This window comes from Emydura macquarii, unplaced genomic scaffold (assembly GCF_026122565.2).
Source record: "Emydura macquarii macquarii isolate MOO-44397 ecotype Brisbane River unplaced genomic scaffold, CSIRO-AGI_Emac_v2 contig_839, whole genome shotgun sequence".
Lineage (NCBI taxonomy): Eukaryota > Metazoa > Chordata > Testudines > Chelidae > Emydura > Emydura macquarii.
This window is the reverse complement of record NW_027130976.1, coordinates 90,891-118,568: the sequence shown is the minus strand read 5'-3', so window position 1 is coordinate 118,568 and position 27,678 is coordinate 90,891. Positions and strand designations below refer to the sequence as shown.

At 48.2% G+C, this 27,678-nt stretch overlaps 2 protein-coding genes across 3 annotated transcripts in view; one reads left to right on the top strand and one right to left on the bottom strand.

Annotated features, from left to right (window-relative positions):
• The first annotated feature begins 2,192 nt into the window (after nt 1-2,192).
• Nucleotides 2,193-12,028, top strand: PSMD7 (proteasome 26S subunit, non-ATPase 7). The gene is made up of 7 exons (XM_067543392.1): nt 2,193-2,337; nt 4,386-4,477; nt 5,923-6,015; nt 7,881-7,978; nt 8,276-8,356; nt 9,902-9,993; nt 10,964-12,028. The coding sequence occupies exons 1-7, from the start codon at nt 2,264-2,266 to the stop codon at nt 11,400-11,402; spliced, it is 969 nt and encodes a 322-aa protein (XP_067399493.1). The 5' UTR covers nt 2,193-2,263; the 3' UTR covers nt 11,403-12,028.
• Nucleotides 12,029-22,208: 10,180 nt separating this feature from the next.
• The window catches only part of WWP2 (WW domain containing E3 ubiquitin protein ligase 2), a 72,135-nt gene continuing 66,665 nt past the window's right edge, over nt 22,209-27,678 (bottom strand). For both annotated transcript variants that reach the window (XM_067543389.1, XM_067543390.1), the window contains exons 22-24: nt 27,177-27,273; nt 25,120-25,192; nt 22,209-24,863 (exon numbers count right to left, since the gene is read on the bottom strand). In XM_067543389.1, coding sequence (XP_067399490.1) covers nt 24,764-24,863; nt 25,120-25,192; nt 27,177-27,273 — 270 coding nt within the window. In that variant the 3' untranslated portion in view covers nt 22,209-24,763. The remainder of the gene's footprint in view (nt 24,864-25,119; nt 25,193-27,176; nt 27,274-27,678) is intronic.

Below are 27,678 nucleotides of genomic sequence, written 5' to 3'. Positions count from 1 at the left end.
AAGTTAGGGGGTACTTGCTACTTAAAAGGTTGAGAAACACTGCTCTAATCATCCTGGTAACCCTTCTCTTCACTGTTCCAGTTTGAATTCATCTTTCTTAAACATGAGAGACTAGAACTACACACAGTATTCCAGATGAAATCTCACCAATGTTTTGCATAATGTTAATAACACTTCCCTATCTTTGCTGGAAATACCTCAGTATGAATCCTAAGATTGCATTAGCCTTTTCCTCTGCTGCATCATATTGGCAGCTCCTAGTCATCCTGTAATCGACCAATACACTCAGGTGCTCCTCCTTCTTGTCATTTCCAACTGATATAGCCCCAGTTTATGGAAAAAAATCTTCTTGTTAGTCCCTAAATGTATCACCTTGAAGCCACCTACAGAGCTCAGGGGAGTGGACAAGGCTGCCCTCAAGTGGTTTCATTGGGAACTCGTCAGTTTTTCGGCGGCGGGTATCACTCCTAGAAATTTCTTAAAGTGGCAATGTCAGTGTCCCCACAGGGAAAGGGGGCTATGTCTTGGGGAGAACACAAGTGTTGTGCAATTACTGGCATTCCTTAAGGGCATCCTCAGCTGGAGTCCTAAAAAGATCCACCTTGCTTCCTTATTTTTGACTCAGATAAAAGCCCATAAGGGCCCTGTTTTGTTCCATGATTCAACAGCCACAGAATTCAATTCACCATAGCAGAAAGAATATTGACAATAACACAGTAACTTGAGTAAATACAGGCAGTTTCCCTGTCACCTACACTGAGAAGAATAATCACTGAAATTTAAATGACTAACCAGAGGTGAGAGTAAAGATTAACAGTAGCATTGAGCTTATTTGTTTACTTTGAGTAAGGGGAAGTGGGCATATCACTTTACCTTCTGCAAAGGTAGTTTACTTTTGTACAACAGTTCAAAGACGTGAAATGCTACATAAGCTGTAAGTATGATTATTGTTCATTAATACAGTAGCTGTCAACTGCTCAGTACTGTATACATATAAAGGAAGATGTATGACCGTTTCTGCACCAAGAAATTTACAATTTAAGAGGGGAATTCATCGTAGAATTGCAGTCAATTTATTTCGGCTATATCAGCATAAAATGGCTGCAAAGCTCAGGTAAAGCCATCCCAGGGAAAACCTCCAGTGAAAGGTGCCTCCTTAGTATGCACAGAGAAGGCATAACTGGCTCTACAAGCTCAACAGCCCACAACGTAGGCAGCGCGGAAGGCAGGCTGGCCTGGTAACGAGTGTGCATAGGTACCCTCTGGCTATTTTCTAGCAGTGCAACAGCCCACCCAAGGGCCACAAGTTAGTACAGTCTTCAGGAGGGCTTCAACAAATGCCGGGGGCATCTTGTAACCTCAGGGGAGGGGAAGTGAAGCCAACCCCATCGCCAGCAGAGAAACGTATGCCTCTCTGGACCGAATCCCTTGGCAACCACGTGGCTGATTTCAACGGGAGCAGGGCCTGGATTAGCAAATGCGTTGTGTTACAGACACGAACTACGCCAGCTGGCTGATGGGCGGCGGGTATTTTACAGAAGATGCTGTTTTGTTTGGCGGAGGGGGGGTTAACCTTGTGGTGCTGTGGAGAGGAAGTGTGACCGAGGGCTGTGCAGAAAGAGGGTGTCGTAGCTTGCTGGGCAGCCAGCCTTCCTGTCCTTCCCTCAGCAGGCCTGGTTCCCGCCAGGAAACGCTCCCGCAGCGCTGGGGCAGGCTGCCCTTGGCCAGCCACCGGCGGATGAGGAGGGGCAGCCCACAGACAGACAGACTGACATGACGCAACGCGACACCCCACCCGTACCGCCAGGCTCCGTCTGTCCTGGGAGCTCCTCAGGGCAGGAGCCATGAAGTCACTGTGGGGACGTTGGGGTCTCACACCGACCCTGGCCTGGCCTGGCCTGGCCTGAGAGGTCTGCCAGGCTCCCTTTCCTCCACTCCACCAGGGGTCCTAACTGACCCTCCCAAAATGGCGGCGCTGCTTTGGCGCGTGGGCCGCCGCCACAGCCCCCGCCAGTGACCTTTCCAAGATGGCGTCTTGCCTACTCCCTCTCGTCGCCCTTTCCAAGATGGTGGTCACGCAGCCTCCAGCCCCCGAGCGGTGCATGCCGGGAGCGCTGGCACGCAGCGGGGTGTGGGACCGCGGTGACTGAGGCCGAGGCTGAGGCAGGCGCCGGGCCTGGGAGCGAGCGAGCGAGCGGGCGGCGGTGTGTGGGGCCGGGCGGGTCGGGTCGGGTCGCAGCGAGTCGGGGCCGAGGCAGGCGCCATGCCGGAGCTGGCCGTGGAGCGGGTGGTGGTTCACCCGCTGGTGCTGCTCAGCGTGGTGGATCACTTCAACAGGTGAGGCCCGGCGGAGCCTGGCGCGTCCGCCCGCTGAGTCACGGGCCCGGCCCGCTCCGCTCCCCGTGCGGGCCCGGGCTGAGGGGCACCGGCCGCATCCCCTTCGGCTCGGCCCGGCCCGGCCTGGCCTGGCGCGGGGCGCGGAGTCACGGGCGCTGCCGGCGGAGAGTGGCGGGCGGGGCTGCTCGTGGGCCTGAGGCCGGGTGCGGGACTGTCCGCGGAGGCGCCCCGGCGAGTGGGGTTAGGCAGCGCCCCGCCGACCCCTGGGCGTCGTTCTGCGGCCCCCAGCACCGAGCCCTGCCCGGGACCGGCCTCTCGGGCTGCCGGTCGTAGCCGAGCAAGTCATCGCGCCAGCCTCCCGGTGCTGAGACACGCATCGCCCGGCTTGTGTGTTCACACACACTCAGACACACACACAGACACACACACACACACACACACACGTGCTGTGCACCGGAGAGCTAGGCCAGGCTGTGGGGCTCGTCCTACGTTTTGTATCCGCACCGCACGGCCTGGAAGAGCCCAGGCTGCTGTTTAAACTCCGCCTTACTGACTCAGTCTGTCACCCCCGCTATACCTAGCTACTCAGCGAGGCAGAGCTTTAGGTTTTGTGCCATCTGCTCCGGATCCCACTGGTGAGTAAAACCCAGCGCAGCTCTCTCAGGAAACCTGGAGATCCTGCTTCAGTGGCCTGACATTATGGCTGTGTGCCAGAAAGGTGGAATGCCCCGGCCGTGAGAGCAGAAGTCTAGGTAACCTCATAAATGTAAGAGTCAGCACCAGCTATTCACATCTGGGAGCATGGCCTGTTGCTACAATTGTGAACACAAATTGACAATTTATTAAACCATCGGCCTGGACAGTTTCCAGGATGTTCCTGCAGTTATGGTAACTTGGGAACAATTCTGAAAATCATGGAGCCAGTATTTAACTTAAAACATATGCCCTTCAAGACAGGGACCATGCATATGCATGGTTCTGTATACCATAAAAAACAACACTAGCAAGTGCAATGACCTAGCATCCATAACATGCAACTACAGTATCCTAAAGCTGCACGAATGGACTGCAAAAGCAACAGTTTAGGAGAGATGAGTTCATCTAATTTTGGGATATAAGGAGTTCGATCAGTACCAATGTGATTTAGTGGGAGCTAGTTACATGCTCTATCGTGGGGTATCATTTGTGATTTAGTAAATCACAGGGATGACAGTTTATGCTTGCATTAAAGGACATGGTATTCCCAAATAGGTTTGTTTATTTGTTTTTCCTTTAAGCAAGAACAATTCAACCAAAGTTAAAGTAACATTCAAATACTATGAAATTGGTTAACGAGTTGTAAATACCATTTCATTAGGCATAACTGACTGTGGTTTTAAATGTAGCGTGTATGTTCTCTGCATACTGAAATATGGCATTTTTCATTTATCTGGTTTAAACAGATTTTATAGGTAAAGCTATAATTCACTCCACAGAGAAATTATATTCCTCTAAACAGAGTACAATTTGTGCTCAATGTGCCTAAAATTAACTTAATTGCATCAACTGTCAATCGCTCTTAATGTTAAAAAAAAATAAAATCTTTTCCTTAAAGGCATCATACAATAGCAGAGAAAAACCTACTATTGTAAAAGTTAATTAGGGATGACAGTGAACAAAGTTGAAAGTTTACTGTACTTTTACATCTTGATTTGCAGAACAAATGCAGTAGTAGCCCTCTATTTTATGACAGTAATCTCAGTTACAGTGGTATCTATTAGGTGCATGGAAACATCTAATGCATTTTTCACATTAGAGGATAAATGACAAGTGTAGTGCCTGGATTTAGAGTGCACTGTAACAACTTCTTTAGATATAAATTAACTAAGTAACGACAAGGAGCATATTAACCTGTTGTTCTCGCATCTCCTCCTCCACAAGCACGTGCTGTTTATCGTCTAATTTAAAAAGTCACATGACACAGATTAATTTGGCCTATTGGTGTTTTATTTCCAGTATCAAATATTTTGCATTTCTTAATACAAAGTCTGACCGTCTTTTCTGTTTAGAATAGGAAAAGTTGGGAATCAGAAGCGAGTTGTTGGAGTGTTGCTGGGCTCTTGGCAGAAGAAAATATTAGATGTATCCAACAGTTTTGCAGGTGAGTTTGGGTGTCCCGTTCTGTTTACCACTTATTAAGCTAGCTAGCAGAAAAACTGCCAAATGTGGTCTTGCACCATCCAGGCACATCTCAAACTCTTCTTCCCATTTATAAATTCATGAAGCTATGGTGTCTGCATTTTCATGGAAAAATGCTAGTTATCTGATTACAAAAGAACCCAGTCCCATCAATCTTCTCCTGCTCTGCAGCAGTATCCAATGCTGAATGCTCAGAGGCAGCTGTAAAACTCCTAAAGCAGCAATTGTTTGGTATTCTCTTAGAGGTGGAAGATTTCTTCCTGATCCTGAATTGTGATCATTTTATGACCTTGGGCTTTGATGATTCATGGCTTAAGTTACCTAGCTAGTGTCACTGCAGATGTTACTTATTCATATGAAGATCTAATGTTTATTTGAAAAGTACCTTTTTTTCTTTAAGAATACCCCATGAGAGTTCCACAGATATTTAATAAAAAGTGTATTTTCACTTGTATTCAAATGCTTGCCTCTTGAGTCTGAACCTTGGTTTTGTACTGTGGTAAAATCAGTACCTGTGTGGTCTTTTCTGGCCTTTTTGTTTTCTTATTTTCCTCTCATCTTCTCTTATTCATCTCCTTTCCAATGGGGGTATTTATTGATAAAGCAGAATCATCCCTGTTGGCTTCCGCCTGAAAATCTGGGAACAAAAGTGTGGCCTAATCCTGGTTGTTTTTGCAGAGTTGTGGGGATGGAGTAGCAGTTTAGTCACTAAGATCCAGGGCTGCCAATTAATAAAACTTTATAATTGGAGATCTTTATGCTCCTGTAAATTAAAGCCCTGTTGCTCAGAACTAAACTTGTAGCCTGTTTTCCATAATGTGAACTAACAAAACAAACTAGTTCTTTACTCAAGAAAATGGCACATGTAGTAATTATTTTAAACAGATTTCATGGAATTTATTTTTCTTAATGCACTAATGGTATGTACTTTACACCACAAAGTAATTTTTCATTATTCAAACCTCTGTTGACCAAACACACTATAGTGACTTATTGGGACCCACAATTTTCTTTATCAGAAGTGCTTACATACCAGTTCTTTGTAAATTATTCATACCATGGAATGTTCCTTATATGACCATGAACACTTTGTAGATGTTGTTTGCCCAGAATAATTCAAATTGCTTTGTTTTTCCTTGAGCGATTCTAGAACTAATTCAGTAATTATCAGAACACCTCTTTGAAAGAATCAGCTAATGTTGCTGTTCAGTTTATGGCAGTATTTGCAGCACCATATAGCAGAACAGTTGTATTCAATCAAAATTCAGCTAAATTACTTTTTTTCCCCCCCTTCATTTGCAGGCAAGAACTTATGGAAAAAATTGGATTTTTTTATGAAAGTTTCAGGCTGGAGCTTGAACTACTAAATATTGATACTAAATACTACTAACTTTGTTTTGTTCCCAGTCCCTTTCGATGAGGATGATAAAGATGACTCTGTATGGTTTCTAGACCATGATTATCTGGAGAACATGTATGGAATGTTTAAAAAAGTCAATGGTAAGTGCACACTGTGAATGATTGATATTTGCCTAGAAACTCTCTCTTTGAGACTCCTGGTTGCTCTGTACTTCCAAGAACTGAGGTGACAATTCTTGGGGACTAAATAGCTATTTATTTTAATCTTGGTGATTAAATAAGAAATTCAAATCCTGCTCCTGTGATCCCTTCCACCAGAATCACCTTTCCCTTTGCCCCCTTTCCCTCCTGTGGGTGCACACATCTGAATTACAAACACAGATGAACTGATAAAATAGAAAGGTTCATTTTGTTTTGTTTATAAAGGTCTCACTTTTCTTTCCTTTATATGATTATGGGGACTGAATCAGGAGAGGCAACAGTAATTCTCCTGTGAACATTCCCAGCCCTTGGAAAAACTCTTGTACAGACAACTATTTAGACTGCTGATATTCTTATGATTCCTTAAGTATTTGATGCTATGGCTACACTGATGGTGGCAAAGTCGCCGCTGTCAGATCGATTTCTCTGGATTGACTGAGCGGTCAGTGAAGACCCGTTCAGTCGATCCAGAAATCAACGTACTAAGACCACCTTCACAAGTGCCGTAGTGCTGCATTGATGGGAACGCGGTTCCCGTCGGTGCAGTGCAGTGAAGACGGCGCGCAGAAGAGGAGCAGAGAAGTCGACGGGAGTTACACGAGCTATGCAGAAATCTTGCGTAACTCCCGTCGACTGCCACCAAATCTCGGAGGTAAGTGTAGACAGGGTCTGAGACTCAGGATAGTGCAGGTCTTACAGCTCACTATCTTTGAAGTTTTTGTGCAATAGGATGTCAAGAGCCCCATTGGCCCCCTTTTGTCTCTGAGAAATCCCCACGGCCTGTCTGCTAGAAAGTGCTATGTTGCATAACCCAGGGATCATTCAGAGCTAATAAAGGTGTAAAATATTTGACAGACAGGATCCATGCCTTTGGCACTTCCAAGATGGATTATTGCAGGGTGCTCTATCTGGCTACTACCTTTTGAGACCACTCAGAAGCTTTGACTAGAGCAGAATGTGGCAGTTCATCTGTTTAAAGAAGTGGAGCCGCATGAGACACTAAAATCTAGGCTTTGAACACCTCTGGCTTCCTGTCTGCTCCTGGGTACAAATCAAAGCACTGATTCAAATTAAAAAAAAAAAAAACCAGCAAGATTTGGAACCTCTCTGCCTTGAGAATGGTTGCTTTGCCACTGTATCGTAAGAATGCTGAAGTCAACCATGGCCTGTTGCTGATGTTATCTCTGCATTTTTGGTGATTTAAAGTTTTTCTATGAAGGATATTCCAAAGCCTGGTTTAATGACCAAACTGCATCTCATTTGTTAAAGCTTCTCCTGACTGAATACTGCTAAGGTAGTTCTGGTTGTCTGGAGTGATGCACAAACTGCTCCCCTATGCTGTCCAGTAATATAATGCTATATATAATCTATCTCCTGTTCATCTGCTACTGAAGAGTCAGGGCACAAAAATCATCTTTTTAGCAAATACCTTCCCGTGAAGCCCTGTTTTCCAGACTTGCTAGTAAATTTTGAATCTAAAAATGTGTTGTTCAGCTCCCGGCCTTCATATGCGCTCAGCTGTCACCGACTCCATTTTCCATGCCCAAACTGCCTTCCAGCAGCACAAATCTGAGAGAGTGCAAAGTGCAGCAACAAATACATTTTTTTCAAATGTTTAGGCCTTTACTGGTGTCGGTAAAGCAGAAGTGGGAGTTTTATTTGATATCCTTTGGGAAGTTTGGGCACAATCCAGGGTCAGGCAGCACCTGTATTTGAGCTCTCGTATTCCTCTGTACAAACTATTTTCCTGCCATTAGGAGTGTCTCCCTCAGATTCTGACTCTAATAATTGTTTGTTTTTTCCAGCTAGAGAAAGAATTGTTGGTTGGTACCACACAGGCCCCAAACTACACAAGAATGACATTGCCATCAATGAACTCATGAAAAGATACTGTCCTAATTCTGTAAGTGATGCACTTAAACTGTTTATGGAGCTTCTAGGAACCTGCAGTCTCTTTCAGCGCCAGCTGCAATTTACAGTAGTGATGTGAAACAGTAAGATATAGTACGGCAGATGTAATATGAACAGCGCACACTGATCAGTCTCCCTTGAAACAGTGGCAGACATTTTCTCCGTGCTTACAGTTAGAAACTCTTGGATTGAATAACAAGCTTGTCATTGCTAGAGAATTAGAAGTTGACCACAAAATGTTTCTTCTAGTCCTTAAGTAGGTTTCGTCTAAGATGTGTTTCTCCACCAGGTATTGGTAATTATTGATGTAAAGCCAAAGGACCTGGGGCTTCCAACAGAAGCCTATATTTCAGTTGAAGAAGTTCATGATGTGAGTATTCAACATTTCAGTTTGTCATTTTCAGAGTACTGTGGGATTTCCTGCAAAAGGGAAAGGGGTGCTTTGGGAAATAGATAAGTTAAAGCATGTTGCCTTGTCCTTTGGAGTACCCTTTCCACTACATCAATTTGCCTTTTTTAGTTCATTAGAGGACATTGCATCTGCTAAGAAAAGTTTATGCCTTTCAGGTTAAACCTGAAATCAGTGTTTGAACCCCCACTGTAAATTTCAGCTTATTGAACCAAAATTATCTACCCTCCAACACTCCTGAAAAGAAGCAATTTCTTCCTACTTGACCCAAGGAGCTCTGCAGATTCTTGTAACTTCAGTTAGCTGTATAGATTTAGAATGCTCCTCCTTTACTGTTTGTTCACACCCATGAAAAAAGTAGTAGGATGGAGCATGCATTTATGATGCAACTGATACATGTCAGCTTGTTGCAGCAATAGTCTGAATAATCACACACCTCATCTTCACCAGCTTAGTCTTAAATACACAAGTTTGGCTTAACTGTCTTTGTTAATCACTTATCTACCACTGTGTATGCAACAATGAGTGATAGTTTTTCATCCATATTTGATTTTGATGGCTTTAAAATCAGAATCCAGAAATATTAAAACAAAAACACACACACACCTGGTCCTATCACTATCTGTCTGAGGCTCATGGTGGAGACAGACAGCTGTTCCCAGCATCCCCAGTTTTAAATCTATAGGGCTTTTTCTGGTTTTGTGAACTCTTGTTCTTACAGCTGTTGGTCCCCACAGGACCTGTAGCATGGTACAACCAAAACTAATACAAGCCTCAAAAATAACTAGGCCCCATCTTCAAATAAAATACCTTGCCACTGAGTAACACACACTCACGCCAGTACGTAGCCCTGCACATTTACTACTAGAAACTATTTAGCCTCACCAAGAATAATGCTACAGATGAAGTGGAGGGAGGAGCATTACTATCCAGAGTGTCATGTTCCCGACATCTCAGATGTCTCTAGCATATCTGTGTGTTAGTGACATCTGCCTCAGTTTAACTGGTGTGTAATAGAAATTAGGCAGCAAGTTAAAGTATCTTATTTTATAATTGTAGTTGTTCTGGTAATGATCTCCGTCTGACTTCTAGTGGCATCTCTAGCCACTTTTCTAGATTCATTTAAAGAATATCAGTTCCTTAGCCTTCCTATACTTAACTAACTCACTTTGAGGATTCTGTTTTCACCATATCTGTGGCTGTGTGGTGCTCTCCACTCCATCTTATGTTTTCTCACTGGCTGTTTCTGACCCGATTCGTATCATGCATGTGCCACTTATTCATCACAGCAGGCCAGACGTAGCTCTGGATAAAGCATACAGTGCTGTTGTCTTGAAACAAATCCAGCTTCCAATAAATCTTCTGTGCTTTGAAATTTCTTTGGAGCAGTTCTACTGTTCACATGCACAGGCCCAAATCTGGCTCGTTTGAAGTTATGCTGGCGCCTGTAATCTTCTGTTGTCTAGTTTTAACCGTGTCACCTTCCCATCCTTGTACCCAACAAAGGATGGAACTCCAACCTCCAAGACTTTTGAACATGTGACCAGTGAAATTGGAGCTGAGGAAGCAGAAGAAGTTGGTGTTGAACACTTGTTACGGTAAAAGCTTTATTTGAATGAAAAATCTTTTCCTCAAGGATTGGATGGCAGCTCACTTTATCCATCTAACAAATGGTGGCACCAGATCCCTGGCTAGGGATACGAAACAGGAAACAAGGACCTTGTTACGTGCTGCTTAAACACTAATTTAAACAAAACAGGTTAATTCAGCAATACTGCATAATACAGAATCTGCTGAATTCATTTCTAATTGATTTTCTGTGACTATTGAAAAAAATCAATCAAACTTCAGTTTCACCTTGCTCCTTGAACTCCAGCAAATTACATTGTTCTGAAGTGTCTCAAGCTAAGTCACACTTTATAGATGAGAGAAGTTTCCATTTTATACTGATGTTCATATTGTTTCTGTGATAGCAACAGCCCCTCCCATCAGAAAGGAGAGCAGAAATGTCTGGGGTAGACTACACAGACCTTTCATCTATCAAGACTCAAAGAGCAGAAGGGCATTGTTTACAAATGGTCCCTGGGGGAGATTTTGCTTTTACTTGCCTTCACTCTTTGTATTTGTAAAGCAATCTGAGATCCTTCATTGAAAAGTTGTCTCACAAGGCCCCTGAGGTGTTGAGCAATTATTATACCCATTTTACAGCTGTGTAATCTGGAGAGACGCGACTTGCCCAAGTCCCCAGGGTGAGTTAGTGACAAAGCCTCTCATAGAACCTAGGAGTCACGTCTTTGTGTCCTCTAACCATCAGATTAGTAGTCCTAATGAATATTGGGTCCATAGAGAACACACGTATGCATAATAGATTACGACACTTATCAGATTTGTTAGGTGTTTCTTATGCACCCAATGTCTATCAGTTTTTTCTGAATCTTTGCTGTGAAATGTTTTGTAAAATTTTACTTTATCTACTCTACAAAGCAGCCTTTTATAGATCTTTTCTAGCTCAAATAAATGTATGTAAAGTAACATTAAGGCTTCTCCTTCCTGTTTTGGGTATTTCAGAGATATTAAAGACACAACGGTGGGCACTCTGTCCCAGCGCATCACAAACCAAGTCCATGGTTTGAAGGGACTGAACTCCAAGCTTCTGGATATCAGGAGCTACCTAGAGAAAGTGGCCATGGGCAAACTACCCATCAATCACCAGATCATTTACCAACTTCAGGATGTCTTCAACCTGCTGCCAGATGTCAACCTGCAGGAGTTTGTCAAGGCCTTTTACCTGAAGACCAATGACCAGATGGTGGTGGTCTACTTAGCTTCTCTTATCCGGTCTGTGGTTGCCCTGCACAACCTCATCAACAATAAGATTGCCAACAGAGATGCAGAGAAGAAGGAAGGTCAGGAAAAGGAGGAAAGCAAAAAGGAGAGGAAAGATGAGAAGGAGAAAGACAAGGAGAAGAGTGATGGCAAGAAAGAGGAGAAAAAGGAGAAAAAATGAGAAGTGTAGTTTTTTATTTGTAAATTAAAATCTTGTAAACTAAATCACTCTGCTGCTAGAAGGTTCTTTTCACTTGTTAAAGTGATCAGAGTTCTCTGTTCTTGCCTGTCGTGGGAGGCACTTTCAGATCAGCTGCCTCAGCCCTTCTATCATACAGGCAGATAGCTGGATAGAATGGGAAGAGGGGATTCGGTCCATGCAAACTGGCAGTTGTAATAAGTAGCAGGCAGTCTTACTCCTGGGAAGGAAGGCCCCTGTCAGTTCAGTCCTCAGCACAGAGAAGGGAGCAAACAAGCAAAGGTAAAGTGCAGTGTTTGTCATCCCCTGCCAGTAAAATCTTGTGCTCCAAGATGCTTGTCTGTCTCCTTCCCTCATGGTTTAGGTTTACTACTGGCTATTTGGGTTACAACCACGTAGTATGTAAAAGTGCTAAACTGTATACGTGACCCTTCCATCTGTGCTGCTGCTCCTTGCCATCATGCATTCTGTTGCCACGCCTGATCTCTGCTTTGAGGGTCCTGCCCAGAGGATGAAGTTACCTGCCCAGCCTGTTGCCCAGGAGATCTTGAGGCTGAGCTCCTGTACTGTTTACTTCCATGAGACGATTAAATGGTTTGGTTTATAAATCTGACTTCTGGTCTTTTTAACCCCAAGAGCCCAATAGCAGCTGATTTTATTAGTGCCTGAATGAGGAAATTAGGACACAAGAATATCATTGCAGGAGGAAAGAAGCTGAACAGGATGAGAGCACAGAATGTAGCCTATGAAGATAAAATGGATTTGTGCCCTTCATGCTAAGAGGAGTAGAGATGAGGTCAGATGACCAAAATAGCTCTGGAGGAGTTGGTGCTCAAATCCTTGCAGTGCCGTACAGACAACTAGCACAACATAAGCTCAGCTCTTTAGGGTAGTTACTGTTCCTATGTTTGTGAAGTGCCAAGGACAGTAGAGCCCCAACGGCGCTAGACTCTGACCGTACTAATTTCACTGTGGCATGGAAATCTACAGGTTGACAGTGAATTTTAGGCGCTCGTCCCTGTTAGTTGCTTCCTTCTGTCTAGCCCTTAAGGGAGGCTGGTAGCTCCCTTGCTACCCTACCTAGTTCAGTGACAGAAGGTGGAGAGAGAGCCAAAATTCTGGTCATGTGCAGCTCATAACCCTTTCTTGAAAGTGCAGCCATGGACTACAAGACTTCATGTTAACGATGAGGCATTGGCTCTGCTCACGCTGGAGTGTTCCAGGCATGTAGGCTCCAGGAGTTGCATTTCTGTATGAAAGATGATGGTGATTGTCTTGTGTTCCTGTAAATCAAGTGTGCAGACTCTGGGTGTCATGGAAATAAAGGACCAGTACAAGCACTATTTTGAAGCTGGGTGAATGGAAGGGGAGGTTGGCCAGCATCCATCTCCCTGTACTCTGATGGTGACCTAGGAAGCCTCTGCCTGGGGGGCCTGTCAGACAGCATAACCATTTCCTCTAGCAGCCTGTACAGGAGCTGGTAGCATTGTAACTTCCAAGTAGAGTCATTGCAATTGTTGGATGTGCTGCATTTAGCTCTCCGCAGTCATGGGTCATGTTGCTGTAGGAACATGTTAAAGTGCAGCAGCTGCTGCAGTAAAAGTGAAGCAGGGCATAGGATTCTATTAAATAGCTTAAGTTCACACAGGGTAATAGTTTAAACCATCTGGGACCTCAAACTGCCAGACCTGGTCCCCCAAGACCCTCGTGGAGGGTGCTATTTCAAATGACATAGAGATGGAAAACACTGTCTTAAATGTAAAGCTCTGCATGCAGAGATACTGCTGTAGAATTAAGTGAGAGCCCCTGGTAAGATCATAAACCTGTTGATGCCCTACTGTCACCAGGCTGGGCTCACTGATATCAGACTCTACCACATAAAAAGAAGTGTATGTTTCCAGGGCCTGTTGTAGACGCAACATCCATCACCATGCTAGCTCAGTGCTGACTACGATATTAAGACTTGCACTCACCCGTGTTCGGATTCACTTGCTGTTATATAGTAGGAGAATATTTTGCCTTTCCTTGAGAAGTTAAACTGGTTTGTTACCATGGTAGGTTTACACCATTTGTAAGCAGTAAATGCTCAGAAGTACTTTAGCTGAGGACTAGACAATTTACTTTTATGCAGCATAGGCCTGGCTGGTGAGCCTGCTTGAGCTGAATCTATCTTAGATCAGTCTCTGGCTGCCATTAGCATGGCATCCAAGCACCTCACAATTATTAAACTTCTCAGCACCCCTGCGAGGCAGAACAGGGCTGTTATCCCCATTGTACAGATGGGAACAGATGCATAGGAACATGGCCATGTCACAGGAAGAGGGGGCAGAGCGGGGAAGTGAATCCAGAGTGCCAGGCTGACCACAGACCCAGCCTTTCTTGGAGAAGGTTTTTCCCTCCCACCCCATCCCTCACTGCTGAGGAGTAAAAAAATTGAGCTATACCTTCTCTGACTTAAAAAAAAACAAAACTCCACTTAGCAATAACTTAAGATACTTTTATCACTTGCTTTGTAAGAAGGGGAGGGAGGTAGCTGTCTGGCTCTGACAGGATTGTTGAGGCAGGGTGTTTTTCACCACTCCAGCCTACCCCAGGCAAGCAGGGGCTGTAAACATGACAATCGGAAGGTTATGGCCCATTAGCAGTGAGTTGGTGGGTCAGGGTCTTGTTTGTTGAACACCCTTCAGCTGAAGAACGCTATGAAAGTTAGTGTTGCTTGCAGGCATCGCTTTCTCTTTGGTGATTGATGAAAAGAGGGAGGCAATTTTAGGAGAACCACCAGTCTTGGGAGATTGCAGTCTCAAGAGCAGCTCATAAGATTTCAGCTCCCCTGAATGCTAGCCTTAACCTGAGCACTCATCCCCACTTGACACTTGATCCAGGTCTGACCATGGCTGCCACGCCCGCCCGCCGCCCTCCCCCCCCAAATCCACACACACACACTCTAGAATAAGAAATACTTTCAGATCTTTGTGTTTAAAATCATTCTGGCTTTGCCAAGGCTCAGTTGCTGCTGATTCTCTACCACTAGATGACAGTGTTTGCACTGTTTCTTGGTTACGTTAAACAGAGGGAAAGCTCCAGCAGTGCAAGGAAGGATCCCACCTAAAGCAGGTGCCTCTGGGCACCCGGCGTTGGCTATTTATGACCTTACATGTATTTGCAATGTTGTTGAGATTCATAATGCTTCATAAATTTTCTTTTCCAAACAAATATTTCAGGCCTTTTAAAAAAACCCCTTAAATTCTGCAGTAAACATTATCTAAAAATCAGCGTGCAAGCCCCTGCCCAAACTGACTGTGGGGCAAAGAAACAGCACGTGAAAAGGTGAAGAAATTCCACTAACGGTCTCTTAACTCTCTGCGGCGCCTGGCTGATGTAATCTCAGTGAGCGACAGCAGCCCCAGCTCATCACCAAGGGGACTTCAAAAAAGCACTGGGTTTTCTAGACTGCACAGGGGGAGGAAGAAGTTCCCAACTAGCTATAATTCCTTTTACCCATGGAATCCTCTGCCACCCTCAGAGGACATTAGAGCAGAGCCCCATGGAAGTGGTACAAAAATGCCTCACCCCTTTCACCCACTGATTTCTAAAGCTGCTTTTGTAATATTAAATTATTAGAATTTTGCACTAGAGCTGAGGCCTAAAACATTTATTTCATTGAGGGAGCTAGGGAAACCACGACTCACGGAAAGAAGTTACTGTCCTTCCATTAAACACCAGGAATATTAATTAGCTTGCCAGTTCTATGTAGGCCAGAGAACATGCATAAAATAAGGTGTCCTGTTTCACCAGCTTTACTGTGTAACCAGGGAAAACATTGCGCTGCCTTAAATTAGACCAACAGCATTAAAAAAAAGGCCACCTTCCAAGAACTGCTCCCCTTACCCTTCCTAGGGAGAGGGGCATAGTGAGAGGTATTTAGCGAAGAAACTTTCAGATAAATCCCATCAAAAGGTTCCTGGAACTGCTACTTCGCTTCTGCATTGAAGGAAAGGGGCACAAGCTTGAACCAGTTTGTTTTTAAAAACTCAAAAAAGTTTGGGTTTTCTCCCACTACCGGCATTTATTGGGCTACAACTGTACTGCTGCAAGCTGGCTCCTACCCAGGGAACTTGCATCCTAGCTGCTCTAAACTTATTGCAAAGGAACAGAAGAAGGACCCTCAGAGCATCTTTAAAACAACCAATGAAGGGTGCAAGTTATACAAGGGCCTTTGCTTTTAGTATTACTGGCTAAAGTGCTCTGTACTAAAACAAGCCCAGCCTGCTTTCCAAAGACGCAGCCAACTGCCTGCGCTAGCCCTCCAGTGGAAACAAAGACAGTGGGGTGGTGTGAAGATGGCTCAAAAATTAAGGCCCAACTCCACGAAGCTATTTCAGCCATTGAAATCAGTGGACGTTGGGAGCCTAACGCTCTTTGTGGCTCTGGGTTTAACCTTTTTAGAAAAAAAAAGTCTTCCCTGAGCTGGCAGGAAACCCGCTCTCTAATGCTCCACACACAGCACTGACTTTGCCCAAAGTTGTAGTCAGGATCTTACTACCTACTTCCCAAAGCTGCAAGATCCTGTTTCTGCTGTTTTCTTCTATCTAGTGCCAGCCTTGATTAAACCCTCAGCCTCTGACTTCAGGCCCCATAATTACAGAGGAAATACTTCAGAAAAATCTTTTCTTTTAACAATTGGACTCAATGCATTCCAACGAGGTTTGGCCCGAGGCACTGTCAAATGTTAATGACATCCAGAAGAGGCTTTTTGCAGGCAAATTAATTGCCAGACCAAAGTCACTGAACCCACTATTAGTTTGAAAGTGATGTCATGCCTTGTGCTAGGGCAGTGATGAAAAGTGACATGAATTCCAGTTAGTTTTCTTGCCAACTGCCCCTGCCTTCCAATAGCTGGAGGATGGGGTAGGGGGAGTCAAAGTAGAACTGAATCAAGTCATCAAGCTCTGGCATGGCTTTTTTGAGCCATTCTTAGCATGACTATAGAGAGAGTCAGGGTTGGCAGCCCGGGAGAATGTTTGTGCCTTATGCTAGCCTTCTCTAGCGCTCATACAAGGGAAGGGGGAGAGGTAGGTTTGCAAATTCTTCCTATTACTAGATTAGTGGAGAAAACAACTCCAGACTGAATGGCTGAACTAATTAGCTTCAGACCCTAGTGCCCCTAGTGTTGCAATGGGGCTTAAGAGGCTTTTCTGTTTTTCTTTCTCACTTGCACCTGTTGATGTTCACCTGAGTACTGTCATGATACCTAGCAAAACCACAGCCCCACAATGCATGTGATGTGCGCAACCAGATTTGCAAAGATGCCCGGGCTGGTGCAGGGCCAGCACCTCTCACTTCTCAAGGAACACTACATGATAGGGACATGCTGCCCCCCCCGTGCGAGCATCTGCTTGCCAACAATGCCTGGGGCACAACTTGTCTGTCCTCACTTTCAGGCTAAGATTATTGGGTTACCCACCGCAGCAGGCTCCACATCCACACACCAGATGGCTCCCCTTCTCTGGGACTCCAGCGTAAGCTCGCTTACTTTGTAAGCGCTTCGGGGCAGAGAGCGTTATTCACTCTGTCTGTGCAGTGCCCAGAATAACGGCGCCCCAGCCTGGGTGTGGCTCGAGGCACTAGCACAGTAGCAATATTAAATAACAGTAACGCACCGGCTGCTTCCCCTGCTCCAGGGGTTTACGCTGTAACTCACACGTGACTGATCTGGGCCCCAGCCTCACAGCAGAGCCCGTGTGCACAAGCTTTCTGCATTACAGAGCCAACCAACATGGGCCCACTGGAGGGTTAACTGGGAGCCCACGTTCCATGCCTACTGCGCCATTTATACAGGCTGGGAAACCAGTCATGGCAGGGGCCCCATGGGGCGGCAGAGCCATAACCACTGCCATGGGAACAGACCTGCAGCCAGACCTTTGCTGAGCCACTGCTGGCTCATATTTAGCTATGTGGGCTCTGCCCACACATCGTGTCTGTGTGTGTGTGCGCGCGGTAAGTGACGTTTGTCTCACCAGCCCCCGCTGCTCCATTGCCTCAACGAGCTCCCAGCCCTCCGCCTGGGCCATTGCTGTGTATCTTTAACTCTGTCCTCTTCCCCTCCCGGCTCTGAAATCCCTTGCCCTCTCCAGGTCCCAGCCTGAATTCCACTCTCAGCTCAACACAGGCTCTCTGACCACACAGCAGAGACAGGGGTTGCTCTGGACACACCAGCTCTACAGGAATAAGGAACAACAAAGAGTTCAAGACACTCACCAGCCAGGAGGAAGGTGCAGCTGGCGCGCTCCAAATTGCTGCTGACGAGGGAGAGCTGATTGGCTGGGCCAAATTTAAAGAGTCAGTCCCAGCAAGGCATGCTGGGGGAAAAAAGTTCCTATAAGAGCAGAGCCTCTGCAGCGGGTGGGGGAACTAGCAGGGCGCAGACAGACACAGCGGAGGGGACTGTAACTACACTGGCACCATCGATTTAACTAGGTCTGTCCTGTTATTTGGTGCCCGTCCTCCCCCTTCACCTCACTGCCCTGCTCCTAAGAGCTCTGTGCTTGTGCTTAGCTGGCCCTTTCAGCCCCTGGCTGCCAGCCCTCTGTCTGCAGCATCTTCACACCACGCCTAAACGGCTCTTTTCTGTGAGCCTACAATGGCAAGAGCAGCAACTGCTGCTGGGGAAGTGTGCAGTCCTGTACATACACTGAGTGCCCTGCACACACACACACACACACACACACACACACACACACCCCCTCCCCCATCAGCCAACCCCATCACTCAGCTGGTGAGCGCCTCCGGGCAGAGACCGAGTTGCAGTGTATTTGCTGTGACTCGCTTACCTCTGGGCGCTGTGAGATACCAGCGAGTATTTCTTTCCATGTGGAGGTGTACCCTGGTGGAGGCCACTAGCTCGCACCGTATCCAACCCCTCAGTAATAATAACAACACGCCTCTGCACCTAGCTGTTCGAAGGCAACATTATTTCCCTTTGTGTAAGAGGGTGAGCTACAGATCTTACAGAGCCGCTAATGAGAGTATGGCCCGGTCTCCCCCCCCTCCACACACACGCTCTTTTCTCTGGCTCTGTGTAAAGCAGGGGTTCTCAAAGTGGGGGGGGGGGGGCAGGACCCCACAAGGTTTTTTTTTGGGGGGGGGGGGAAGGGGTCACAAACTGTCAGCCCCTGCACATGCCGTGGCGGCGGCTGTTAGCCCCATGCCTGCCAGCCAGAGCTGGGTGGCCAGAGATCAGCGCCTGCTGGCTGGGTGCTTTGAAGGCAGCGCTGCCCCCAGCAGCAGCACAGAAGTCAGGGTGGCATGGCATGGGGGGGGGGGAGGTGTGGGGAATGGGGGGGGGGGGGGCGTGTCACTTTCTTGAGGGGGTTGTCGTAGCCTGAAATATTTTCAAAGGTGGTCCCAGCAAAGAGTTTGAGAACTCCTGTTGTCAAGGGTTTTCCTGTAGCCCGGTACACTGAGTACGCAGGAGGGGGTTAAACTAATAGCAAAAGGGGCGGTGAAAAGTGGGACAAGGATGTGAATTACAAACTTGATCAAGAAACCATGAAGAGAAGAAATTCTTGGCTTGCCCCTAGCCCCAGGCTCGCAGCCTGGGTAACAAACGAGGGGGTGGAATAGCGCGTTCTGGGCAGCGCTGTGCTCTGGTGGTGGTCCTGACACGTGGGTGAGGCACTAGCCAGGCCTGTGGCGGGACGATGACACTCACTGGCAATACCCTGTTTAGGAAGGCTAGCATGGGCTAAAGGAGAGGGGGCGTGACCCTCTCCCACAATTGGCATCACCTATTTCCACCTCACTGCCTGCTCAGAAAATGCTCTTCACTCCTTACCGCTGTGTCCTAACAGATAACGCACGAGAGGCGGCATTAGCTGCTGTCGGCTCCAGCCCACCAAATCACGCTAGGGACCAGGATGAGCGCCTCCCTTAGCCACCTAGCTGTGGGTACCAAAAACCCTTCATGATCACGGGGCAGCCCGTTTGAAAGACATGCTTGAGGTCGCATGCTACCCACACCAAAACATCCTTGGAATCTAAACATTATAAACGACAATTTCCTAACTCAAAGAGTTTCAGCCAACCCCGGGAAATTTTGTATTAAACTTGTCCTAACAGAGAACAAGGAACTGATCACAGAGCTAAGAACTAATGCTTATGACATGATCACATTTCTAATGTGCAGGTAGAATAAAGTGCAGACGCGTAATATGCACACACACATATCTAGATATATAGCTATATACTAGGTGCTTTAACAGGGCCAGTTTCACAAAGCGGAAGACAATGAAGAGCCCAATCAGCTGGGAGGAAGAATTTAATCAGAAAAATGCTAATGATAACTGGGAATCATTTAAGAACACGGTACTAGGTGCCCAAAAAAGCCACACTTGAGGCCAAAGGCCCTAGCGGTTAAAAATCGATCTGGTATAGAGAGGAAATGAAGGCTGCTGTTTAAAAAAATTTTTTTTAAATCTACCAACTGGAAGAAAAGAGAAGTTGCTAGTAATAAATCTAAATCAGACAGCCGCAATTGTAGAAAATTAGTAAGTGAAGCAAAGGGACACAAGGAGCAATCGATGGCAAATAGAGTTAAGGACAATAAGAGTTTTTAAATGTTAGAAACAAAAAGAATCCTGGCAATGGTATTGATCTATTACTAGCTGGAAATGGTGGTATTACTAGTAATGCAGAAAAGGCAGAGGTGGTCTCTGCTGTATTTGGGGAAAACCAGATGCTGCAGTCTCTTCATATGGTGATAACACTCTTTCCATTCCACTAGTATCTCTGGCAGATGTTAAACAGAAGCTACTAAAATGAGACCTTTTTTAATCAGCAGGTCCAGCTAACTTGCACCCAATAGTTTTAAAAGAGCTGGCCAAGGCACTCACTGGGCTGTTAATGTTGGTTTTCAATAAGTCTTGGAGCACTGGGGGGGTTGCCAGACGACTGGCAGAACACGCTGTTGTGCCAATTTTCTAACAGGGTAAACAGGATGACCTGGGTAATTATAGGCCTGTCAGCTGACATCAATGCTAGGCAGAATAATGGAACAGCTGATATGGCCTCACTTAATAACGAATTACAGAAAAGTAATGTCATTAATGCGATCCAGGGATTTATGGAAAATTGATCCTGTCAAACTAACTTGATTTTTTTTATAAGATTACAAATGTGGTTATAGTAGCACAATCGAATGGCTGGAAATTGAAGCTAGACAAATGCAGACTAGAAATAAGGTGTACATTTTTAACCATGAGAGTAATTAATCTTTGAAACATTTTACCAAGGGCCATGGTGGATTCTCTATCACTGGCAATTTGTAAGTCCAGGTTGGATGTTTCTGTAAAAGATCAGCTCTAGGAATTGTGCTGGGGCAGGTCTCTGACCTGTGTGATACGCAGGGTCAGTCTCGATAAGCATAATGGGCCCGTCTGGCCTTGCAATCTAAGAATTTCTGAATTGGAACGTGTTCGCGCTCTGCACAGGCCCGGCTGTGTTCTACCGTCTGGAGTTTTCATGCTGCGTTGGGAGTCTCTGGCCCCAACTGCAGTCAGTCACTGGGCGGTGGAGTTGCAAGCGAAGCAGCTCATATTTCTGGAATATAAAAAAGCCAGTGTACCACCTTCCTCTCAATTACTGCCTTTCAAGCAGCCCTCAGCCTCACCTCCGGCCGGGCAGCGGGGGAGGAGGGCTGCGGTGCCGGCTCATGCTGGGGTGCAGGCTTATTCACTGCACACGGAACCGACCCACAAGCCTGACACGCACCAAAAATAGGCATGTGGGTAGCAGCTAAAATCTAGATCCTGCTCCAAGCCCTCTGGGCACATTCCAGGGTGGAGGCAGGGACTGGGAAGAATGTGGGGCGGGGTGGGTTCGCTGTAGCTGACATTGGGCTGACTGTTGCTGGGGCACCTGGGTGCATTTCCTTCCCATGAGCACTGCAGCTCTGTGTTCTTAAGCAAACTTGGCTCTTGCCTGTGTTCCAGGCTGAAGGTGTTTAACCATTAGCGCTGCTGGCCCCTCCTCTCCCTTCCATCCAGTCACAGCGCTGCCCTTAACCCCCAAAAGATCCTGCTCCTTCGACCTGCAGACCAGGAGACTCAGCCGGGAAGTCGAACAATGCACCCTGAGCTGCAAAATCCTCCCTTCCACACCCTTAACCACCCTGTCCTGCCGCAACCCTTCAGCAGCCCCCATCCGAAACATCAGCCCAGAGCTGCAAGCCATTCCTGGATCCTCCAGAGAGTGTCCCAACTCCTCCTGTCCCTGAAGGCTGGACCTAACCCGGGGGTGCCTGCCCCTTGTTCCCAGGGAGCCGCCGGACCGCGTGGACAGACTTTGGGGTGGGGAGACACTGGACACCAGCAGTCCAGTGCTGGCTCAGGCACTACATTTGCTGCAGGGCCCAGGGCCTGCATCTCTGCTGGACTACGGGTGGATGATTCTCTCCTATACCCAGGCATGGCAGAGGATTTGTTCATTTGCCCAGTGCTACGGGCTTGGGCAGCATGGAGCAAGCTGCCCAGGCAGGTGAGGGGCAGCTGGAACTCTTCCCTTCAGCAGCAGTGGTGGCCAGGTGACTGGCTGTCACAATGGGGCATTCACAGCTGGATGATCTCCTCAGCCTCCTCACCAAGCTGCTGCAGTGTGAGAGCCTGGGCATGGCAGCCTCCTCATCCCGGACGCACAGGAGATGCCAGAACCATCCCCCCGGGTCTCCTCTCTGAGCCAGACTGGCAGAGCAGCCGCGAGGGGCAGCTGCACAGCTTTGCTGGGCGTGCTCACTTCATGCCAGGCAGCGGAGGGTCCTGCAGCCTCAATCACAGCCCCCCCCCGTGCCCATCACAGTGGCCCCTCAGAGCAGAGCAAATGCACATGCAAGGCCAGCTCCGAGTTCTGTCCCGTCCCAGGCGGTTCAGCTCCCACAGCCCCCGCTTGCAGGATAGCCCCAGCTGGCTCAGGGCAGCGAGGGCACAGTGGAGGTGATGGGCGGCCCAGGCTCAGAGGGGGCAGGATTGGTGTGTGTGCTACAGCAGCCCCTCCAGGTCCCGTTGTGTACAGACAGGAGCTAGTGACATTCCAGGCTGCTCCATCCAGACACACACTGGGAAGGGGAGGCCCCAACCCTCAGGCTGCTCCCCAGAGCCCCTGCCCTGCTCCCGTCAGGGGGTGTGTACAACGCAGGTTCCACCCTCCAGCTGCACACCCCATGTTCAGAGTGGCCCAGGAGAAGGCGTGTTATCCCTGGAGACACTCGGGTCCTACGGGGGTGAGGGCAGGAGCTGCTGCTTGAATTCCCAGAGCTGCTGCCACGAAGGTGCTGCATGGTTTAGCTGTTTGCTTGACGCTGCATCCTGCATGTCAGAGCGAGCTGTGCTCTGCTCTGCTCTGCTCCTTGGGGGCAGTGCCCGGTGCCTGGCTGCTCAGAGAGAACCTGTCTCCTACACGGGGGCTCCTCTCTTCACAGAGTCACACACACACCTCCCAAGCAGCTGCTTATTGTTTATTGCACAAGAAATGGGCATGGTTGCGGCAGGACGGTGCACTACAAAACTCTCAAGGTCACCGATCAAAAGCCATTGCAATTTGTTGTATCCATAGACTTCATTTCTGTACAGATACACACACACACACGCACACACGCAGGCAGGCAGGGTCACACACCCCCTGCACACACCAACACCCATGCACTGCTGTTCTCCAGCCTCGGAAGGCGGCCTAGGCTGGCAGAAGTTGTCGAATAAGGAAACAGCAGCAAGGCAAATGACAGAGGGCTCGGTTCTGCCCTCACTTACAGCAGCGTCATTCCAAGGGCTTCTCACTTCCACCCTGCTTTGTGGCGGAAGAATCGGGCCGAGAGTTTCCACTTTAACCCACAAACCGAGCAAGGTCCACGTGAGCTCTTCACATGTGGGCACTCAGCAGCCGGCCCCGGGGCGAGCCTGGAGGGGCCATTGCTTTACAGAGTTTTCTGTGCTGGTGTCGGAGACCAAAGAGCCCCGTTCGCAGCACGCAGCGGCAGTCGCTGCGGGGCCCGGGCGAGAGAACGGCGCGGTGGCTGTGCAGAGCATGGGCCAAGCCTCTGAGGCACTCCTGAAGACCGGCACCACCGAGCCATACATTCCGTTGACAGAGTTAAATAAAGAGCGGGGCCCACACGCACTCACAAATCAAAGAACACAACACACAGCACAGGCCTCCGCTGCTCTGCCGGGGGACAATCCGCATTGCTCCCTCCTTCGGGCCACAGTTCCCAAACCTTCCGTTATGTGCACAGAGCCCACGCGCCCACGAGTTACTGCCCCGCCGAAAGAACGAGGTTGCCCCACGGTCACTGGCTGGGAACGAGCTGGCTGAAAGCCAATGGGAGTTTTGCCATTGCCTCTGATGGGGGCAGGATCGGGCCCCTCGGTGTAACTCTCCACGGCCACCTGCGTAGGCGCTTTAGCTCCTTCCCCCTCCCTTTGCTTGATGCACGTGAAAAAGCAGGAAATACACGGGAAAACCCACCTTGACACAGCAATTCCCTGGCGGTTTTACTGCGGCTAACAATAAAAAGCCCTGTCCAGACGCCAGGCCCTGCAGGAGCTGCTGGCAGAGCGTCTGCTCAGACAGAAATGCCCACTCAGCCCCGGCGTCTCCAGCCGCTTGTGCCTGCAGCACGCAGCCCCACTGCCCAGGGGTGCAGGGACACAGCTACACGGCTCCAGGAGACCAACACAGGAGACACGCTGCAGGAAATCCCTGGGACTGCTCCGAGCTCTCTGCTTCTCACGCGCTGACTAGGACTCCTTCCACGCCCGTTTTCCAGCTGGCGGAGGTGATGACTGCGGGGCGAGGTGTCTTCACTGCTGCTCAGCCTCGGAGGGGACCGTGGGCGTCTCAGGCGGTCCCTGAGCACTTGGGCCCAAAGAGCCCAGGGTCTGGAGCTCAGACACGGGGCTGCGCTTGGAGAGCGACACAACCATTCTGCTGGATGGTGTCCCCTCCCCGGGAGGGCAGCACTTGGCAAGGGGCCAGCGGTCCAGCCCCCCTCCCAGGAATTCACCTCGTTTCCCATCCTTAGCTGGCATGGGCAGGCTCGTGTGTGCGTCGCCCCCACTGGACCTTGGTTTGCTTTGGGAAGGGCCCAGGCCCGTTTGCCACTGGGCTGCAGGGAGACAAGCGACAGACGCTGCAGCTGGCGACACAAACCCCGGGGGGGGGCGAGGGGGGAGGGAGAAACAAACTGCTCAGGGAGGGAGGGGCTCTCTGCCCACACTGGGAGCAAGAGCACCCAGCATGCAGCCTGCTCCAGACACGGCTCTGCCCTGGGGGTGTTGGGGAGGGGCCAAGCTCCATCACTCCTGGCCAAAGCCTTCCGTCTCCTCCACTGCGTACAGCAGCTTCTCCTTCAGCTGCTCGTAGCTCTTGTAGGGAGGAAGATCCAGGCGGTTAAAGCTGGTGAGACAACAAAGGCTGTCAATGCAAGGGCACTGCCCGCGGGCACTGCCCGCCTCCCCTGCCCACCCACATGCTCTCCAGAGGCAGGGACATCTCCTTGCTCTCTGGGCTGCACTTTGAGAGGCATGAACTGGCCCCAGCGCACACAAGTTGTGGCCACATCCCCTGCAAAGCCCATTTGAGAGCCAGCCAGGGGCAGCCTGGAGCTTGGATCTTCCCCCCGCCCCCCGCTCCAAAAGGAGCTGAGACTCACCATGTGTGACTTCGGGGCAGCCATGTCTCTTTGCCAACCTTATCAATGCAGAACTTCTGCGGCCCATTACTGCCTGTCAGTCACAAGCAGAACAACCCTCGTTACATTGCAGGAAAGGAAGCACTGAAAGCTGAGGAGGACACTCTGCACAACCTATAACTAACCTGTGGAACTCACTGCCACAAGCTCTCATTGAGAGCAAGAGCTTATTAGGAATTTACCTGGGTAATAAGATCACCCACAGCGATACTGAGCAGGATAAACATTTCCCTTCTCAGGGATTTCAGCTCTCACACTCCAGGGCTTACGCCAACACTACCTGCCTGGGATCAAGAAAACATTTCTCCAACAGGCATGTTAGTGCCAAAACGACACTAAGAGGTTCCTTCTACCTTCCTCTGAAGCAATTGGTACCGGCCACTATCAAAAGACAGGCTGCTGGACTAGACGGACCTTTCATCTGGCCTGCTATGGCAAAGCTGGGCTACTGGGGAGAGTCCATTATAGATCACCAGACCAGACTAGAGAGCAGACACACAGCTCTTTAAACACCGACACATAACGTGCAGGAAGAAAAACTCACTCTGGGGGGGTTTCAGTCTGGGGGACACTTGCTGAAGGTCTTATGCTGTCATAATCCCTGGAGTTTCTAAAAATTATACACCATTTTGTAACTCATTGCAGGGTCATTCCAGATTAGACCTCATCTTGAGAGCTGAAGATGACCACTGTACTAAGAATTAAGGGTTGCCAAGGTGTAACTGATCATGGCCTAATTACATTTGTTATGAGCATACAGAATAGGGCCCTGACCAGTAACACAGTACTGGGGGCTGATAGTGGGAAATCGTTATTAGTAAAAGTGATTAGGAAGAAAAATTTAAACAAAACAATGCGAACGAGAATTGGGAGTTGTTTAGGAAAACGTAACTAAATACCCCCAAAAAACCCCAGGATTTCACAAAACACAAAGGAAACTTCTTCAGTTAAAAATACCCTGATTAATAAGGAAAGTAAAACAGCACTAAAAATACTATATAACGAATGAAAAAGGGACGAAGTTGATAGCAACGACGATAAATTAGCAGCGATGAAATGCACACTATTGATAAGGGAAGCAGAAGGTATCACTGAAAAAACCTGTGGCCAGTAGGTGTAAGGAAAATGAAAAGGAATTTTTAAAAATATATCGGGAACAACAACAAAAATCCTAGCAATGGTATAGGTCTGTTCACAGACAGGGATGGTAAAATTGCCAATGATGCAGACGAGGCGAATGTGTTCCATAAAATATTTCTGTTCTGTATTTGGAACGAAGCTGGATGCCATATTCACAGCTTACAGTACTAACAGAATACTTCCTATCCCAACAGTAAGGAGGGAGGTTGTTAGATAGCAACGGATAAACATTCTTAAATGTGTAGGACCGGAACACTTCCATTCAAGAGTTTTAAATCAATTGACTCAGGAACTCTCTGAGCCTCTGATGTTGATATTTAACAAATTTTGGAACACGGGGGAAATTCCAGAAGACTGGAAAAAAAGCGAATGTGCTAGTATTTAAGAAGGGAAAACAGGATAATCTGGGTAAGTGCAGGCTGGCTAGCTTTCCAATTCCATGGCAACAATGGAAAGGCTGATACCAGATGCAGTCAGAAAAGGATTAAATGATGGTAGCATAATTAATGCCAAACGGCCTGGTTTTATGGAAATTAGATTTTGTCAATCAAAACGGAGACCACTGTTTGATGAGATCACAAGTTTGGTTGACAAAGATAACTGTGCTGCATTACAGCCTTCGACATCTGTAAGGCGTTTGGCTTAGTACTGTACAACATCGGGATAAAAATGTGAGACCTCAGGTGAGTTCTGTCCCCGCTGTGCCTTAGCTTACCTCCCTGCTTTTGTAAAGTGCTATGAGCATACTGCCAGAACACCGCCCCCCTCTGCTCCCCACCCTCCTGCACCCATGGACTTGGAGCTTATCGTGATTCTCTTTCTCCTTTATCCCCCCACCCCTCTTCCTGTGCACCCAAGGGCAGCGGGGAGATGAATACCAATGAGCTCTGCGAATCCTCCGACTGGTAGGCGGCAGGTCCCTGTAACGAACTGTAAAAGCCGGATCCTCTTCTCATTGTCCATCTCCTTAACCACCTGCAACCGAGAGAGCTGATGCAATGCACAGAGACTCTGCCATCACCCATGTACTCCCGGCTTCAGCAATGGTGCTTGGGACTGGGGGAACAGGCGGGGGCAGCATCCCTCACTCCTGCTGCTGTGGGGTTGGTGGCACCTTCCCGCAGTCCAGCTCCAAGAGGAAACCAAACAGCAAACAGAGCCTCCCCCAGACGCTGAGACCGCAGGACCTAATCTACAAGCCCGAGAGGTGCGGGAGGGGACCCCAGAAATAGGCCAGAAGCATCCTCTGGGACTAGCGCCTCAGGAAGAGAGACGACGCCACACTCGGCCCTGAGAACACAACAGGAGCAGCTTCTCCTGCTGTGGGTCCGGGACCCAGCGCTGCCCTGCACTGCTCGGCTGAGGACTGCTTTGCTCCCT